Source organism: Bos taurus, chromosome 26 (genome assembly GCF_002263795.3).
Source record: "Bos taurus isolate L1 Dominette 01449 registration number 42190680 breed Hereford chromosome 26, ARS-UCD2.0, whole genome shotgun sequence".
In the NCBI taxonomy this organism is placed as follows: domain Eukaryota; kingdom Metazoa; phylum Chordata; class Mammalia; order Artiodactyla; family Bovidae; genus Bos; species Bos taurus.
Genome location: NC_037353.1, coordinates 9193006 through 9208784, shown reverse-complemented (window position 1 = coordinate 9208784; position 15779 = coordinate 9193006). Strand labels below are relative to the sequence as shown.

Below are 15779 nucleotides of genomic sequence, written 5' to 3'. Positions count from 1 at the left end.
CTCAACAAGTGTTAGATTTCTTTTGTGCAAGTCAGGGGGACAGGATCTGGTGGTTCCTCCTTACTATCCCACAAGCACTATTGTGACATTGTTAATGTTGCTTAACCAATAGACAGTCATGTACACTTCTTGACAGGAAACCATAATTTTTTTTTGAATGGTATTTGAGCTTGGATTCTCTTCAAGGCAGAGCCTGAGACAAGACTAGGGTGCACGTTGCACATATTTATTTGGAAGGTGATTCCAGGGACTAGGAATGAGGGTCTGATGAGAGTTGGGCAGAAAAGGAAGACAGGCCAATTGAAGAGTATGTTATCAAGGTCACTGCTGTGGACAATGGAGGTGGATTCCACCTGGACCTTCTACGAAGCATGCACAATGCCCCGAAGGATGAGACGCACCGTCACTTCTCTGTCAGTCCTGTGTTGCAGTGGTTAGGGTTTGTGTTAGTCCACCACGCTTCCAAGTTATCCATGTCTGCCAGCCTATTTTTAAAAAAATACTGATTTATTTATCAGCTGCAGAGGGTCTTAGTTATAGCACAGGGCATCCTCAATCTTTGTTGTGGCACACAGGGTCTTTAGTTGAGACATATGAACTCTTAGTTGCAGCATGTGGGGTCTACTTCCCTGACCAGGGATTCAATTCAGACCCCTGCATTGGGAGCTTGGAGTCTTAGCCACTGGACCACCAGGGGAGTCCCTCCATCAGCCTATTGAGTACACCCATGGGTGCCTTCCTGGGTGTTCATTAGAAGGACTGATGTTGAAGCTGAAACTCCAATACTTTGGATACCTGATGCAAAGAGCTGACTCATTTGAAAATACCTTGATGCTGGGAAAGATTGAGGGCAGGAGGAGAAGGGGACAACAGAGGATGAGATGGTTGGATGGCATCACTGAATCAATGGACATGGGTTTAGGTGGACTCCGGGAGTTGGTGATGGACAGGGAGGCCTGGCGTGCTGCAGTTCATGGGGTCACAAAGAGTCTGACATGACTGAGCGACTGATTGAACTGAATGGGTGCCTTCCTGTACCAAGGATTACTGGGGAGAACTGAGTCAAGGCCTGTGTGGAATGCCCATCCCAGCCAGGACTGGCTAGATAATTTGTGGGATTCCAGGGCAAAATGAAAAGGCTGGCTTCTTTGTTTAAAAATTATTGAGAATTTCAAGACACCTACAGAAGAGCACTAAACCAAGCCCTTCTAAACGAGATGTCCTGTGCAACTACCTAGGTCCCGTGCCCCATGAACCCTGACCCAATGAGGGACAAAGCCAAGTAAATGTGAGTGGAGGCACCATTGGTGCCAGAGGCAATATGCCAAACTTGAGAGTTTGAACTAAAATTGGTCTAAGCCCATTGTGGTGATCTCATTTCCCTTCTAGAGTGATTAGGTTAAGGATGGTCACGTCCTGGCCAGTAACATGTAAGAGCGTTAAAGCATAACACCAAAGGGTATTGGGTAAAAGGAAGTGAGCAAAGCAAAAGTGTTTCTCTTGCTCTTTCCTCGCTCCCTTCTGCTAGAGATGCTGTCCTGTGAGAATATAGTGCTGGAAGACGCAGCAGCCATCTTGTAGCTCTGAGGACACATTGCAGCTACGCTGAGCACCGGGTCCTTGGAAGACTCTGTTGAGTTTCTGGACCCACTCCGGAACCACTACTTTAGGACTTGCTGCTCAGTAACAATAAACATCCCATGAGTAAAGTCACAGTGGCCAGAAGCATTCCGAACTTCTATAACTCTGAAAAATGTATCTTCTCTTTTTGTCCACACATTTCCCACATTCTCTGAAGCAGAGTAAAGGCTTAACAATAATCTGTAGACTACGCTTTGATCAAGCCAGGGCAGATGAAGAATTAATTAAAGAAGTAAACTGTCACTTGCATTTGAATGGGTAGAGGAAAGACAGCTCTAATTTACTTTCTCTATCTGGATAATCTGCATCTTTTGCCTCTAGCTGCTTTCTAAATTTTACTTGCTGGGAAGAGTGATAAGAAAGGACATGACAGTTGACTTCTCCATGCCCTCACTGGTGGGAATTTAACCACTATGGATCTTCTTTTCTAGGGTCAAGCTGTTTAAACTTTCTAGAGAACACTGCTGTATCTGCCTGCCCTGAATTCCCTTCATCTGGTAGTGAATTCCGTGTTATCTTAGAGAACTGTCCAGACTCTTAGCCTGTATTCTTGCTACCACTTTAGAATCAAGGTACCTGACCCTCCTATGACCAAGGTCTGGGCAACTAACCCAGAGGCCAGTTGGACTTTCTCTCCAGGAAAGCTGACTCCTAAGGCAGTGCCCTGAACAGATTAATTCTTGCTGTCTAAATGTTGAGTGATCCAGGGTCCCTGTCCTTGCTGAAGCTTATCCTTAGAGTCTGTGAGCTAGCCTATATTTTTTTTCTCTCTTTACTTTCTTTTTTTTTTTTTGCCTGTTACCTGCAATTTCTACGGCACATCACCAAAGAATCAAAGACCCAAACTTCAAACCCAGAATTTAGAGGAAATGGAAACCCTAAATGTAGATAACATTATCCAGCAGTGAAATATGTATAAGTGAAATCCCTTCCTTTTACATATTCTCTCACATTAACTGAAAATCTATTTAGCAGCCTAATTGCAAAACTGGCTTCAATTATCTATCTTTCCATGTATTCATGTAATTCTGCAATGTGACTTGGTCACTCCTCCCACTAAAAGATGGAGTCTGTTTCCCCATTATTGACTATGGAATGGATTGGCTTTGTGATTTGCTTTGGACAACAGAATGTGGTCAAAGCAGTGAAGCGTCTGTTCAAAGGTTAGGCCTCAAACGGCTATGCTTGCTTCTGATCGACCTCCTGTGGCCCTGTGACTGCCATGAGAACAAGCCCAGGCTAACCTCCTGTAGGATGTGAGGCCCCATGGAGCAGAACTGATGGATTCCAGCCAGGCCCATCTTAGACCAGAACGCCACTGACACTCAGCCTATGAATAAGCCAGTCCAAAAATCAGAAAAGCTGCCTACACGTCTACAAATGCATGAGTGAGTCCATCCGCAACCGGAAGAACCATTCAGATGATTAACAACCCCCTGAGCAAAAATAAATGGTCATTGTTTTAACCCACTGAGTTTTCAGAGAGTTTTTATACAGTAATAGCTAATTGATACCACCTATAAATAAAGCCTAAGGCACTGCACTGGTATTTAACCAATTATTATGTGCTTAATAAGTACCTAGCACTGTGCTCACACATTAGTGCTTATTGAGATTCTCATGGTAATCCCATCGGTTTATTTATTTATTTGTTTGCTTATTTGTTTTAAAAATAATGAGGCCCCTCTCTACCTAGAGAGGCAAATATTTAGATAGTATGAGAACTATACTATCAAATGTTAATTAGGAAATTTATCTGGCAACAGAATTTTTTTTTTAAATTGGGCATTAGCACAGTCCATCACTTTGCCAAAATCAGAAGGAGATTCTGTTTTAACAAGGTGTTGTGAGTGATAACTGTGGATCTTGGGCCGTGATTATTCCTACCATCTTTCTCCCTTCTTTATTTAGCACATATCTGAAAAATTGAATTGAATATTTGATCTGCCAAGGGCAAGACTTATGGTTCTAGTGAAGACTGGAGTAACTTCAGGTTTGTGAGCCAAACCACAGTGGTACAGATTCAGAAAGCTTGAGTCAGCTCTGTGATCACTTTTGGAAAATTCTAAAACTGTCTATCCATGTAGAGCCAACGTATAACAAGGGGATTTGGTAGAAACAACTAGGTTTCAATGAAGCAATTCATTTCATGGACTAGAAGGACAGATTTCAGTAATGGGTGTGTTTGATTTTCTCAGGCTTTGAAATAAATTTTTGAAAAGCTGTGTTTTAATCTGGTGCCTAAAGCCAGTAGTTGTAGAGGACAGTGGTTCATTTAAATAGATGAAAAGTAGAAATATATTTAACACAGTCCCATGATTTTTACTATACAAGGTATTTTCTAACAAAATGGAATTTTGAAATCACTGCTGCTGCTGCTACTGCTAAGTTGCTTCAGTCGTGTCCAACTGTGCGACCCCATGGACTGCAGCCCACCAGGCTCCTCCGTCCATTGGATTCTCCAGGCAAGAGTACTGGAGTGGGGTGCCATTGTCTTCTCCGGTTTCCAGGTTAGCAGGTCTAAATGTTCACTCCACCTGATCAACACCAGTCTTTCCATGTTTTGTTTTCTTCCATATTTAGAAACAATTAAGCAAAACTCAAGGCTTCTCAGTGTAGCCTTAAGAAACTCAAATTACTTAGCCCTCCCAGCAAAGTTCAGGTTTCAAAATAGGATCATTAAGGGAGGAGAAGCTAAATCTCTTCAAAATCCAATTACAATTTTACCTGATTATTGATCTCAGATTCCAAATGTTAAAGACATAGTTCACTCTCACTTCTTGCAACTGGTTTTGTGTCACCCTTTAAGCTTCAGAGCAAACATAAGGATGCCAAGAGTCCTGGACATTTTGATTCTCTGTGTTTGTTGTCTTAGACTGCCTTGCTATATTTCATTTGCAAGCTTTTGATGAAGCAAAGTTTTGATCTTGATTTATGTGTCCTTAGCACTTTTTATCAAGATTGGAAAGGGAAGAGAAAAAAAAATAACTTCCTAGTTTTTCTCTGGAGGAATATAATTTCTTACAAGTATTTCTAAATGGGTCAAACGCATTTTATAAATCCATTTCATTTCCAAATGCTATCTTTTGAGAAGATGTAAAATAGAAAGAGAGAAGAGAATATTCTTGGTTCTCCATCCCTTAGAAGCTTCTAGTTCTTGAGACATTTATTTCAATGTAATCTATTCATAAATGTGCTTTTATTGTTTAGTATCAATGAATACTGGAAGGAGGAACTCCCCAGTGAGGATATCCTCAAAATCCTCAAGGAAACAAATTTAGATGGGAATAAAATCCACGAAACAAGAGAAAGTTTGAAACTAGGACATGCTAGAACTAGGATCAACTAGGAATGTTAAAATGCAAATATAGTATGGAGATAAAAATTGAATAGATGAGCTTCATATCAGCTTCCTTACTGCTGAAGAATGAATGGGTAAACTGGAAGGTCAAACTACGTTTATCTCCCAGAATGAAGTTCAAAAAGATAAAGAGAATGAAAAGTTAAAGAAAAGTTCAGAGAGAACACATCTATATATTTAGTACAGTGTCAGAAGCAGAGAATAGAAGAAATAGTGAAAAGATAACATTGAAGAGATACTAGGAAGAACAACCCAAAGCTAAAGGGGAAGAAATGAGCTCTCAAATAGAAAATTCCTATCAAGTGTATGCTACTGCTAAGTCGCTTCAGTCGTGTCCCACTCTGTGTGACCCCATAGACGGCAGCCCACCAGGCTCCCCCATCCCTGGGATTCTCCAGGCAAGAACACTGGAGTGGGTTGCCATTTCTTTCTCCAGTGCATGAAAGTGAAAAGTGAAAGTGAAGTCACTCAGTTGTGTCCAACTCTCAGCGACCCCATGGACTGCAGCCTACCAGGCTCCTCCATCTATGGGATTTCCCAGGCAAGAGTACTGGAGTGGGGTGCCATAGGATAATAATAATAACACACACCTGTAGGCATATCATGTAAAATTCCAGAGCATCAGAGATAAAGTGAACATTCTAAAAGCTATCAGAGGGAAAAGACATAATAATACAAGAAAGGAATGGCAATGAAATTATCAACAACACTGGAGATCATCAGTCAATATGCTAAAGGAAAATAATTTTGGACTCAGAATTCTATATCTAGCCAAGTGGAAAGACAAAATAGATATTTTAACACATACAAATATTTGAAAAATTTACTATCCAAAGACTCTCACTGAAAAAACTACACTAGGGTGTACTCTTGCAAGAAAAAAAAAAAAGTGAATCTAAAGGAAGGGTGCAAAAAGTCACAGTGAGCAAATAAATCAACAAAAAATATAGTAGTGAATCAAAATGCCAGGAGCAATATCAATAACCTCAGATATGCAGATGACACCACCCTTATGGCAGAAAGTGAAGAGGAACTAAAAAGCCTCTTGATGAAAGTGAAAGAGGAGAATGAAAAAGTTGGCTTCAAGCTCAACATTCAGAAAACGAAGATCACGGCATCTGGTCCCATCACTTCATGGGAAATAGATGGGGAAACAGTGGAAACAGTGTCAGACTTTATTTTTTGGGGCTCCAAGATCACTGCAGATGGTGATTGCAGCCATGAAATTAAAAGATGCTTACTCTTTGGAAGGAAAGTTATGACCAACCTAGATAGCATATTCAAAAGCAGAGACATTACTTTGGCAACAAAGGTCCGTTTAGTCAAGGCTATGGTTTTTCCTGTGGTCATGTATGAATGTGAGAGTTGGACTGTGAAGAAGGCTGAGCGCCGAAGAATTGATGCTTTTGAACTGTGGTGTTGGAGAAGACGCTTGAGAGTCCCTTGGACTGCAAGGAGATCCAACCAGTCCATTGTGAAGGAGGTCAGCCCTGGGATTTCTTTGGAAGGACTGATGCTAAAGCTGAAACTCCAGTACTTTGGCCACCTCATGCGAAGAGTTGACTCATTGGAAAACTCTGATGCTGGGAGGGATTGGGGGCAGGAGGAGAAGGGGACGACAGAGGATGAGATGGCTGGATGGCATCACCGACTTGATGGACGTGAGCTTGAGTGAACTCTGGGAGTTGGTGATGGACAGGGAGGCCTGGCATGCTGCGATTCATGGGGTCGCAGAGTCGGACACGACTGAGTGACTGAACTGAACTGAAATCAAAATGAATAATGTTTTAAAAATTATGTGTTTAAAAACAAGCTGGGACCAAAATTTCAGAGAGTAGTAACATGGAAGTTGGGAAGAATAGTGTTCAGTTCAGTTCAGTCGCTCAGTCGTGTCCGACTCTTTGCGACCCCATGAATCGCAGCATGCCAGGCCTCCCTGTCCACCACCAACTCCTGGAGTTCACTCAAACTCACATCCATCGAGTCGGTGATGCCATCCAGCCATCTCATCCTCTGTCATCCCTTTCTCCTCCTGCCCCCAATCCCTCCCAGCATCAGAGTCTTTTCCAATGAGTCAACTCTCCGCATGAAGTGGCCAAAGTATTGGACTTTCAGCTTTAGCATCAATCCTTCCAAGGAACACCCAAAGAATAGTGTAGAGAGAAATAAAAGTAAGTCAAGTGTCTTTTTTTGTTTGGAGAATAGAGATTTTGATTAAATTATGTGTTTAAATAAAGTAACCACTTACATGCACACATGCATACACATATATAAAACAGTAGAAGTGGGAAATGTGGAAAAAAGCAAATGCAGTCAACACAATAAAAGATAGGACTAGAGAAGAAATGGAAAAAAAAAAGGAGAGTCAAGAGAAAAAGACTTTGCCTTAGTGACATTGTCTGAACTCCTGGAATCAGCCTTGCCTGACTCTCGATCACTCCTGGACCTCTTACTTACTTGAGTCATTCAGTCACCCTTTTGGCTAAAATTAGATTAGATGTGTTTCTACCACGTGAATTCATCCCAAAGCATCTTAATTAATTCAGCCTTCATATTCATCACCCGTATTTTTGCTTCACTTGCCTTCCTTTTCATGCTGAATTAAATGCTCACACTTTACCACAGTGTGTTAAAATTTATTTCTGAAAACTTACAAGATATAAATAATGGAAAAAAAAAATCACCCATTGCCAGATTCCTCATTTCTCTGGCTTTTCGGTATTTCGACTTTGCCATTCCCTAGCCCTGCAGAGAGATGCCATCTATTTTTCCATCTCAGAGTCTGGGACACATGATCTTCTGTTGGAAAAGGATTTAAAAAAAAAAAAAATCAACTTCTTCCACCAAAATTACGCAAAAATGAAACACAAGTTATGCCATTTATACAGTATTTTCATACTCAGTTTGACCTGAGATGATAACTTGGGGACAATTAAATAGCCATAAAATAAATCAACCTCAGAGAGCCGATTTCCCAGGTCTAATGTTCCTCAGAGTTCCAAGTAGAGTTTCTAATCAGTTTTATTCACATAGGAAAGTACTTCCAGTCATATTTTTCTTCCTGCTGCACTCACAGGCCAGGATTTTCTCCTGACTGTGTGCAAAATAAAAAATACCCCTTACTGGATCACTCTTTCTCTGTTTATAGAGAACCTGAAAGGGAAAGTGTTAGTTGCTCAGCGGTGTCCAACTCTTTACGACTCCATGGACTGTAGCCCACCAGGCTCCTCTGTCCATGGAATTCTCCAGGCAAGATACTGGAGTGGGTAACCATTCCCATCTCTAGGGGATCTTCCTGACCCAGGGATTGAACCCAGGTCTCCTGCACTGCAGGCAGATTCTTTACCGTCTGAGCTACCAGGGAAGCCCCTTGTGTATGAATTTATCACACTTTGTCTGTTCATCAGCTGTTAGATATATTTAGGTTGTTTCCACTTTGGGGCTATTATGAATAATGCTTCTATGAACATTCACGTATAAGTTTTGTGCAGACATACCATTCCAATTTTCAAGATGCTTTTTGAGAAACTTCCAAACTGTTCTCCAAAATTACCATACCGTCTTATAATCCTACCATAATGTGAGTTTCAATTTCTGCACATCCTCACCTATACTTGCTATTGTCTTTTTTATTATAGTCACTTAGTGTCCGTTGTGGAGAAGGCAATGGCAACCCACTCCAGTGTTCTTGCCTGGAGAATCCCAGGGACGGGGGAGCCTGGTGGGCTGCTGTCTATGGGGTCCCATAGAGTCGGACACGACTGAAGTGACTTAGCAGTGTTTGTTAAGAGGTATTTCATTGTGGTTTTGATCTATACTACCTAATGACATGTGCTGTTGAGCATATTTCCATGAACAATCAGACTAAAAGTAGTGTAGGCTCAGAAACAACTGGAGCCAGGGTCACAAATGCAGCCAAGACCCCCTCTCTCTTTCCTTATCACCTGCTCTGCTTTTCCTGGCAGGTGAGCTGAGTGTTTGTCTCTTTCATCAGAGACAAACTTCTTCCACATGGCTCCTGTAAGTTCCTGCCATCAGACAGGGCCTGACTCCTTTTGTCAGGAAGCTCTGATTCATCTGCCTTGGGTCAGACACTCAGGACTAGATCAGTTAATAGTGAGCAGGAAATCAACACAAGACAAAAACATGGCAGCTCCCAAAGGAATCACACAACTGAAAAAGGACGCGTGGTTCTCAAGAATGCCTGTGTGTGTGCTCAGTTGCTTCAGTCGTGTCCAACTCTTGGAAACGCCATGGACTGTAGCCCACCAGGCTCCTCTGTCCATCGGATTTCCCAAGCAAGAATACTGGAGTGGGTTGCCTTTTCCTTCTCCAGAGTATCTTCTTGACCTAGGGATCAAACCCAGGTCTCCTGCACTGGCAGGTAGATTCTTTACCACTGAGACACAAATAGGGAAATGTTATTTCCAATAGAAAGAGGAGAAACTGATAATACAAAATACTATTTGTCCATGTCACTACTGACTTGGAAGAGCAAAAGGTACTAGATTTTTAGTCTCTAAACGTTTTATAATGGCCTTTGGTCAAAAGCCTTAAATTTTTTCCTCACCTGAACTATTGCCAAATATAAAGGAATGTATAGTTATACTCTTACTGTATATTAGTGACATTCTTGATGTTGGTTGTCTACTTAAACAGCAATATTCTGGGGCCAATGTAACGTTATAACACAGCTTTTGAAGGAAATGCGATTGCAATAAATGACAGCGCTGTTTTGTTTGTATCGCAACTTTCATTGACCTCACCAAAAAGGATTCTGACGAAATGAACTCACGGGTTACAGTCAGGCAGCCCGCAGGCCTGACTTCACTTTATAACATTTATTGTTTGACTCACACGACAATTTTTTTTTAAGGTGAATTAGTCTCCTACACTAAAAAATCCGGAAACTTCACACAGAAATCTGAATTTTTAGCTTCTCTTGGAAAATGAAAGGCACTTCCCTTCCACTCCCATTCCTCTGCATGCATGTGGTTTGTAACCACTGATTCAATTTTTTTTCCATCTCTAGTCATCAATTGTCTCTGAGGAAGCATATATCAAGTTTCTAAGTCATAGTTACTCATGGCCTTGCTGACCTATAAGGTGATAGGACATAAATGAGGGTTTTGCTTCACAGCTGAATGAAACAAAAATCTCTTACATAGGTATTTAAAGCTTGTGATCATTTTAGTTTCAGGCTCTTGTATTACAAGAAGGAAAATTATAGAGACAACATAAATTCTCTTCACAAAATCAGGAGTCTTTGTGTTAATTCTTGGTCTTCTCTCAAAACAGACAACTCCTAGTTTTAATTACTCACTATTAGTACTCTTGCCTGGAAAATCCCATGGACGGAGGAGCCTGGTGGGCTGCAGTCCATGGGGTCACGAAGAGTCAGACACGACTGAGCAACTTCACTTTCACTTTTGACTTTCATGCATTGGAGAAGGAAATAGCAACCCACTCCAGTGTTCTTGCCTGGAGAATCCCAGGGACGGGGGAGCCTGGTGGGCTGCCATCTATGGGGTCGCCCAGAGTCGGACAGGACTGAAGTGACTTAGCAGCAGCAGCAGCAGCAGAGGATTATATTTATCTAATACTATTCTGTATTTTCATTATCAATTGTCATAAACCATCTTTAGTAAATAAAATAAATGTATAGTTATAATAATATAAATATAATTAACAATACTGTATTTCATATTTGAATGTTGCTATGAGGGTATATCTTTAAACTTCTCATCAAAAGAAAAAAGGTTTTGTTAACTATGTAAGGTGATGGATGTTAAACTAAACTGTGGTGATCATTTTGCAGTATATACAAATGTGGAATCATATGTTGTACAACTGAAATCAATAAAATGTCATATGTCAATTATATCTCACAAATTTAAAAAAAAAATCTTTTTAGCTTGAAGTACTCTAAACAATTCTGGTTCTAATCTAAGGCCATCTGGTTGTCATCTTACTCTAATTGATGGCAGGAAGTTTATAATCTTGCCCTTTACCTTAGTCAACCCAATGAAAGATGGCACTCTGTGTTATTAGTATTTCAATTCAGTGTCTTAAGACTCAAGAGGCTAAGGTATTGGGCCGTCTTATCCACTGACTGCCTGAGGTAGACCATGGGCTATGCTACCCAGATCCCTCTGAGGAACGAGTAGTTTATTCCCTCAGATGTTGGGCGTGCTGCTGGAAGATGTATTCAGCTGTCAACCCTATTGAAACTGCCTTCCTCACAGTCATGTCTTCTCCCAGGGCAGTCGACATCTGACGAATTCTTGCTTGAGATATAAAATCCTGCCCCTCTTTTCCCATTGTGGGATATCTAAAGGACCATTCCAGCCCCAAGACTCCCAAGGCCTCCAATGGGAGTTCAGCTTCTGTTTAATCTTGCTTCTCTGTGTCTTTCCACAGGCGTTGACCTCAAGCTCCCTTTAGGAACCGTTTGCACCCTAATCTCCAGCTTGGAGCTGGCTTTGCGGAAGCCATCTTGTGAAACTGTTAGGAAGAGGCTGGCTATGAATGAGGGTAGTGCTTCAGAGAGGAAGCGAAGAAACTAGGAAGGCTGAAGCACAGGATTCCTATATGGGAGACGAGGCAAAATAGCAAGAGGGGCAAGTGTCTGAAAGCCCAGCAGGAAAGACTCCATTGATTCTCAACCAGAGCTCCCAGAGAGCAGAAACCAAGCAGTCCTGGTAATCCTTCTCCTGTTTCCTATTAAAGTACTCATGAGCACAAAGAAGATGAAAGTCCAACTGGCATTACCAACTAGGAGTGCTCCCCAGCTATCTGCCAGATGTCAGGAAGGACGTTTTCGTAGCAAAGCCTGGAATGAGAAGCTAGGGGGATGCACCTTAGAGGGGTTCTAAGTAGGGAAAAGTGAGAAGGTGAATACAGGCAGAACTACAGACTGCTAGAGATGACTGCCCCCATGAGGGCAGAGAACTCAATCCTGAAGGTCAGACGTCCTCTCTTGTAAGGACCAGGGGATCTGTCCTTTAGAGTGAATGGATTTAGAATAAAAAGAAACCCGCAGGCTAACAAAGATGGGCTAGGTGGCTTGCCCATCCAGTCCTCCAATCTGAGATGCAAACAGAGGATTCTAACACTCACCGTTGCCCCATGATTACAGGCATTCACCAGAGCTGAATATAGTTCTCCCTTTTCAAGGATAAACAATATTTAAAATGTGGTAGGGGAAGCCCATGAAACATTATATAACATAAATGATAGAGAATTTGGCCCTTGAGGTTTTCAGAATAACATGTGTTTGGAAAATATTTCTATAGGAGAGCTAATTGATTTTAAGAAACCATCAGCTTTGCACTCTGAATAAGATTAAGGAAAATATGGATGTTTGAAATAAAAGATGAACTATGAAATAGTTATAACAAACTGATTTTTTTAAAGGAGCTAGTTGAGATGGAATCAGAAATCAAAAACTGTATCAGATGGAACTATTGTTAAAAAAAAAAAAAGTTAAAATATAATCACATAATTAGTCACACACCGACAGAGAAGAAAACTGAAGCAGTGATTTGGAGAATTAGCTTGAGAAGAAGGAAGCAATAGAAAAAATATAGGGAAGTAACCTATTTTTTTCTGAGTAGTGTGATTTTCATCTGTTTATTTGTTCATTGTTTTCATCTTCTTTCTACCTAAAAAATCCACTGACTGGAAATTCAGAATTTATTCTCACTGTGCTCTCACCCCCTTGATTTTATAAATATCAATCAAATGTCACTCTGTGGCATCTGTTTCCCTCACCATGCACGAAAGAGAATGTTGAACTGTTATCTTCAGAATGGCCAATCAGCAGTGCCACCCCCCTGGATATCTATTATCTTAACTCTGTGGTTCTCAGAACACTGGGAGGGAGTGTTCTCAAGGTTACTCAACATTAAAAAAAAGGAAAATGGAAATGCTGAGAGTGAAAATGTGATAAATAGGTAGGGCAGAGACTAGATAATAATTCCAGATAAAAATTATTCCTTTTGCTTATGGCAGAAAAAACCATAAGCAATAAATTAACAGAAACAGATTATGAAAAATTAATTAATTAACAGAAAACTTTGCTGATATGAAGATGTGTCACAGTGCATGGAATTCAAGAGCCCATCATATACCCAAACAAGAAAGGTAAGAAAAAAGTGAACACCTAGACATGTCCTATTAAAATTTTTAGTTTCAAAAAATTTTGAAGTGTGCTACATATAGGAGAAAGACATGATGTACAAGAAAAACTGTAAGCGTAAAATGAGAGGTATTCCTTACCTCTCATGTAGAGATGAAATCATAGACAGGAAGGAGGGCTGTAGAAAGAACAAGGGAGTCAAAGTTTGAACTATTATAGTAATTGCTTGTCACAGCAAGTCCTGGATCCAGGACTGGAGTCACACTCGCTATCTCTGGTAGTTTCTCAGGCTCCTTTGAGCTGCTCATCCTTTCCCTCTGCTCTGCCAAGAATGAATGACCTTTCACCAATGCTGTGGTCAGCTAGTACACGTTGTATCTTCACAATCAGGTTCAGTAAGGACCAGGCCACCATCAGGTTGACCATCCTGAACTCATCCGTCATCACCCCTTTGATGCACCTGATCTGTTGGATCATCTGTAGTGAGTTTTGTTTTCAGACTGTGGCCATAAACAATCACACTAGTTTGCTATTGCTGCTATAACAAATTAGCACACACTTGGTGGCTTAAAACAACTCAACTTTATTATTTTACAGTTTTGTGGATGCTGGAAGTCTGAGATGGGTTTCACTGGGATAAATCAAGGTGTCAGGAGGTCTGAAGTCTCTTTCGAGGGCTCTATATGAGAATCTGTTTGCCTGTTCTTTCCAGCTTCTCAAGGCTGCCCGCATCCCTTGGAACATGGCCCCCTTTCGTCTTCAAAACTAACTAACAGCAGTTGGCTGAGTTCTCATTACACTGCATCGCTCTGACCTTCCCTTCTGCCTTCTTCTTCTACATTTAAGAACTCTTGTGATTATATTGGGCCCACCTGAATAATCCAGGGTATACTCTCTTTCTTAAGGTCAATTTGTTAATAACCTCAGCTCTATCTGCTACCTTAATTCCCCCTTGCCATATGACCTAATGGCTTTTAGGAATTAAAACATAGCCATCTTTGGAGTTCCACTGTTCTTTCTACTACAACAGGCTTCTCTGGTTTTGCTTCTGGCTACCTTAACTATGTGGCTTCCCAGATGGCTCAGTGGTAAAGAAACTGCCTGCCAATGCACGAGATGTGGGAGACCTGGGTTTGATCCCTGGGTCAGGAAGATCCCCTGGAGGAGGAAATGGCAACGCACTCCAGTATTCTTGCCTGAAAAATCCCATTGACAGAGGACAGGCCACAGTGGCAAAGAGTTGGACACGACTCAGTGACTGAGCACACACACCTTAACTATGCATTAGCACTTCCAGAGAAGATTGGTGATATAAAAAAGGTAAATGTTAACACTCATTAATAAGAGTTTGATGAAGGAGGGGGCAACACATGGCTAAAATATGGAACTAAGATTAAATCAGATAAAACATGTGAAATCCTCTACCCCATACTTGACCCAGAACCTTTTGATTAAGTGGAATCTGAAGTTGATACCCCAGTTCCTTTCAAAGCATGGCTCCTAGAGTTTGGTCCTTCATCCACTTTTACACAGGAGTCATTATTTCACAAAATTCTCGCTACCATCTTTCTCTTCTCCTCCCCATCATCCCGAAAATATTTTTTTATTTCTCCTTTGGATACATTCAGCATGGAAAGGCTGCCATGGACACTGTGTTTGCTTTATCACTGTGGACCAAGAGTCTGTAATCTTGATCATCACTCTTCTGGATTTTCTTTTGTGCTTCTCTGGTGGCTCAGATGGTAAAGAATCTGTCTGCAATATGGGAGCCCCAGGTTCAATCCTTGGGTTGGGAAGATCCCCTGGAGAAGGGAATGGCAATCCACTCCAGTATGCTTGCCTGGAAAATTCCATGGACAAAGGAGCCTGGTGGGCTACAGTCCATTGGGTTTCACAGTCAGACACGACTGAGCGACTAACACACACAGCAATGTATCAAAGTGGTTGTCTCTCTGTGGTCCTGCCAATAAAATGTTGTCAAACTTTCGCACTTTTGTCATCTCATAGATGAGAAGTGATACCAACATAGTTATAATTTTCACGTCTCTTATTTTGAATAAGCTTGACCATCTTATCATATTAAGGGTCATGGAAAATACATTTTAATTTCAATGTATTTGTTGCTTGTAGTATTTTCTCACTTTTTAAAGTTGGAGAGAACGGGATGGGTATGATTAGGTATGAAACCAGTTTATATTGAGCCAAAGGTAATGGCCAATATGTTTCTTAGAGAAAGATCTATGAAGCTTTACTTGAAATATTGCATGGAGGAAACTGTATTCATCAGATTTTAACATGAATTCATATAGTGAATTTCCTTACAGTATCTTGCCCTCACCAGAGTGCTCTTCTTTAGCTATGTATCAGATGCACACACAGAATTTTGTTTTGAAAAAGAAAAGAAATAGATGCTTTGACCCACTCATGGACATTTAGACCCGGAGACTCTGGAGTCCTGGTAGGTTATGTTTTTGTTTTTAGTTTTCTGGAGGTATTTTTTTGTTTGTTTCTTTGAACTGAGAAGATGATTCTGGGCAGAAGAATGTACTTGTTCAATAGTTATTTATTGGGTGTCTTCCAACTACCAGGGAATGAACTGGCTGGCAGATACAAGGACCACAACCGTGATAAAATCAG

At 41.0% G+C, this 15779-nt stretch overlaps 1 protein-coding gene across 3 annotated transcripts in view; it reads right to left on the bottom strand.

Moving 5' to 3' along the window:
• Nucleotides 1–212: 212 nt before the first annotated feature.
• The window catches only part of MINPP1 (multiple inositol-polyphosphate phosphatase 1), a 71494-nt gene continuing 55927 nt past the window's right edge, over nt 213–15779 (bottom strand). The window contains exons 5-6 of one of the 3 annotated variants that reach the window (XM_059881929.1): nt 13283–13320; nt 415–485 (exon numbers count right to left, since the gene is read on the bottom strand). In XM_059881929.1, the coding sequence (XP_059737912.1) occupies nt 13302–13320 (19 nt within the window). In that variant the 3' untranslated portion in view covers nt 415–485; nt 13283–13301. Of the gene's footprint in view, nt 486–7622; nt 7802–13282; nt 13321–15779 lie in introns of those variants that run through there. The other 2 variants (XM_015460588.3, NM_001314067.1) reach the window with 2 other exon arrangements.